The 3,962-nt window shown below is 36.7% G+C and overlaps 1 protein-coding gene across 1 annotated transcript; it reads right to left on the bottom strand.

The window, feature by feature from the left end:
• Positions 1–3,213: 3,213 nt before the first annotated feature.
• Positions 3,214–3,678, bottom strand: LOC129076990 (40S ribosomal protein S15a-like). Its single transcript, XM_054581208.1, has one exon. The coding sequence runs from the start codon at positions 3,652–3,654 to the stop codon at positions 3,262–3,264; it is 393 nt and encodes a 130-aa protein (XP_054437183.1). The 5' UTR covers positions 3,655–3,678; the 3' UTR covers positions 3,214–3,261.
• Between the last annotated feature and the right edge of the window lie 284 nt (positions 3,679–3,962).

Here is a 3,962-nt window from a genome sequence, read left to right as displayed (position 1 = left end):
AAAAACTATTTTACATATATGTGACTACTAGGCTTATCTTTTCCCCATTATCTCTGCTTATTTCATAAATATTTCTTATTTGCTACTTTCTTTTTCTTTTAATTCCAAATTTACACTGAGCTCCTGGAGAAAAGATACTGGTAGCTATTTTCCAACCATGACATTAAATGCAGTTTGCAGTAGCTGGGAACCATATTAAACAAGTGTTCTGCTTCTAAAATGAGTGGCTCATATATGATTTGAATTTCTTTTCAAAGAAAATAAGGTTTAATTGAACCAGATGTATATCAGTTATAGAAGCAGTTAAAAAGGATTTGGCATATTGGTTTATGTATTCCTTAATCTATACAAATTTGTAAAAATACTTAAATATATATGTAATTATTTCTTTTTTATCAGTACATGAGGAAATGCTGAAACTCATTGAAATATGTAATCTTATGAATGGAGACATTTAGAAATAGGTTTTTAAGCTGAACATTTTCTTTGTATAAGAACGTAATTGATCAGGCTCCTGTATCCTGGTTGCATATGCAAATTACTATGAGGTAAATTATAGTTGGGAATAGTTTTTAATTCCAATATAAAGCCAACTAAAATATTCTTCATTGTGACAAGTTTATTTTCATCTTCTGGAATTCTGTTTAATCAGAAGAGTTGTGGACATAAGAATAAATAATATTATGTTAATTAAAATAGGGAATAGCTTCCAACTGCATGATATATGGGCAGAAAAATTCTTACCATGGTATAAATTTTTGAAAAGCACTCATAATGTATTCCAGGATGTAGAATGCTTTCCCCCTAAACTTCCCTGAGCCACTTTCCCCCTTTCTTCACATGGTGGTATGGATAGGGAGGTGAGTCTTACCCTTCCTTCAACCTGGTCCAGCCCATACTCCCCCAGAAAATGTTCCTCAGCCATTCACCTGTAACTTACTTTGTTGAAAGACACAGTGCTAGGGGCTAGCTATACAAAGGCGAATATTAGAGTGTCCTAACTATAGGTGCTCACAGGTGCAGGGAGTAAATGATGGTGATAATTATAATAATATGATAGGCACTATTCAGAGTGTCTAAGCAATGTCCCAATGCGCACACATTCACGTATTTCATCCTTCCAACAAAGACACAGTATAACTTAGTAGGTGAGAGCTTGAGTTTTGAAGTCAGAAATATTCAGGTATGAATCTTAATTCCATGACCAGCTGGCTACATCGCCAAGGGCTAGATGAAGATGAAGAATCATCTTCAACTTCCTTTTCTTTGTCTCCAAAATGTAGATTCTACAACTAGACATGTCATATGTCTGTTCTGAGGAGTGAATAAATCCAGGTTGGATTGTAGTTAGGATAGCATCTAACATATAGTAAGCACTCAAAATTAGTAGCTACTTTTATTGATATTGTTTATACCAGCCACCTCAAAGCACAGTTTTGTTTGGGTTTTTTTTTTCCTTCACTGCAGTTAACCCCTTAATCATTGCCCTTTCCAGCCCAGCCCTTGGGGAATTAGACACGGCACCCTACTCTACCAATATCACACCATCTGCTCGGTAAAAACCCCTTACATTCAACCTTGAATGTGTGAGATGAAGACTAAAACCCAACAGTTATTGTCTAATCTGACTGCTAAGAGTTGTTTTTCACTGTTATAAGGGATGAAAGTGTATATGCACTAAAAAATGCCTTTGGATCAGGACTTAGGAAAACTTTTCTGTAAAGAGTCAGATAATAAATATTTTAGGCTTTGTGGGCATAAGGTCTGTGTTGCAACTACGTGTCGTTGTAGTGCACAAATAGAGACAATATGTAAACAAATGAGTTTGGCTATTTTCTAATAAAACTTTATTTATAGAAAAAACCACTTAGGCCAGTTTGCTGACCCTTGTTAGAGAGTGTATTTCATGGTTGTATGTTTTTTATATATTATATTAAACTAGGCTGTGAACTCATTGAGGCCAACTCTTACTGATCTCTAATATATAGATATTATATATATGCACACATATAGTGGGATTCAATAAATATTTTTCTGAACAAATAAGTTAATGATGAAAAATTATATTAAATAGCTCAATAAATTGTCTCAATTATATATATCATAGTTACCTTTGCCTGTATAAAAATAGGACTGTGTGATAGGCTCAATTTTATATATATATATATATATATACATATATATATACTCAATTATGTATAGGCTCAATATGTTATATATGTTAACATATAAATGAATTTAATTTTCAAAAATAATGGGGGGGGCGACTAAAAATAAGTGACCTTTTATTATAATGTTCCTAGAAAGAGATGTTGAAACTGCAAGCATATATGGGTGTGGGTGTGTGTGCGTGTGTGTATGATAGAAACAGAGAAGAGGGAGGGAGAGGGCGCGAGGGAGAGAGATTTATAATGTCGAGACCCCAGGCTAATATAGATGTTATGACAGTGCATTATATTGTGTTCTGAATTTGCAGGCGGTTATAGCAGAAAGCAAAGCACAATAGAATATATAATCTGATCAAAAGAAACATATCCTTTTTTCATAAGGAGTAAACATTTGTCCTGGTACTGAAAGAAATATGAGTCCTTATGCAAGGAATATTGAGCAACATAATAGATACCGTTTCCAGGAATGGATCCTGAAAAGTATACAATGTTCCTTATTTCACTGTTTCATATGCGGATATTTGACTACAGCCAAGGTACAGCATTAAAGCATACTTTATTAAAAATATGGTTTTTGGAGAAATTTAAGAATTACTTCTACCCCATATACTATAAAAAAAGGAAAGTCTCAAAGGATGGACTAAATATTGCAGTTCTTTACTGCTCCTCATTATGTCCAGGTCTTTGAGGGACCACTGACTTATTAGTTAATGATCAAAAGGCTTTCTTTCACCTGGACAGTAATTATGAGAAAACTCCATTACATATATATCAAAGAACTCTCCATCTATTATCTCATGAGACCTCTCAACCACCCTGGACAAGCAGTATTTTCACCATTTTAGGAATGAAAAAATTGCAGCGATGAGACTTGAAGTGTGACAGCCCCCGGTAAAGACAGAATAAAGGCTCGCATTCATGCTCTCAGCTGGTTCGTAGCATCTTTGGAGATTGAGCCCTCCAGTCTAACATTTTGGTACATAGTTTTTAAAGAATAGACCATTTTTTTTAAATGTTTCAGGTTAGTTTTTTAATTCTTTTTTTTTTTTTTTTGTCCATTGAGGCATTTCATTTGCACGTATGTACTACATCCCTAGAAAAAGAATCCCAGGATTTTCCCTCCTGTGTGTTTTCGTCTGGCTTTTTCATGGTCCATGATGCTCGCTGAGGTGGTCAGTACAGTGAAGCCAAACTGACGGGATGGAAGCAGGTTGTTCTGCCACTTTTCTAGATCTTTGAGTTGCACATCAAATCTGGGGCTGATTACTCCACACTTGTTCAACCTGCCGGTGAGGTTCACAACAATTTTCCCAGCTCTGTGGTCATCAATAATTTCAAATTCGCCAATGTAACCATGCTTCATCGTCACAGTTAGAAACCAGATGATGACTTTGGAGCACGGCCTGATAAGACCCTGGCATTTGCCTCTCTTTTCAGCATTGTTCATACTCTTGAGAGCATCAGCCAGGATATTCATGCGCACCATTATGGCGGCACGGAAAAATGGCAGAAAGAGCTAATTCTTTATGCTATTATAGTTGTCGCCACTTTCTTTCCCTCTGCCCACCTCTACCCAGCCCCTCCCTCAGTCAGTCCCATTCTGAAAATGTGAAAACTTGCCCTGGCTGGTGTGGCTCAGTGGATTGAGCACCGGCCTGTGAACCAAAGAGGTGCAGGTTTGATTCCCAGTCGGGGCATATGCCTGGGTTACAGGCCAGGTCCCCGGTAGGGGGCATGCAAGAGGCAACCACACATCGATGTTCCTCTCCTTCTCTTTCTCCCTCCCTTCCCCTC

This window comes from Pteronotus mesoamericanus, unplaced genomic scaffold, assembly GCF_021234165.1.
Source record: "Pteronotus mesoamericanus isolate MK-2021 breed Mesoamerican mustached bat unplaced genomic scaffold, CSHL_Meso_final contig_65, whole genome shotgun sequence".
Lineage (NCBI taxonomy): Eukaryota > Metazoa > Chordata > Mammalia > Chiroptera > Mormoopidae > Pteronotus > Pteronotus mesoamericanus.
The sequence above is the reverse complement of the archived record's forward strand: the minus strand, read 5'-3'. Positions and strand labels throughout refer to the sequence as shown.

Excerpts from the sequence above, each read along its gene's own strand:
- LOC129076990 (XM_054581208.1), bottom strand. The coding sequence starts at position 3,654 with ATGGTGCGCATGAATATCCTGGCTGATGCTCTCAAGAGTATGAACAAT.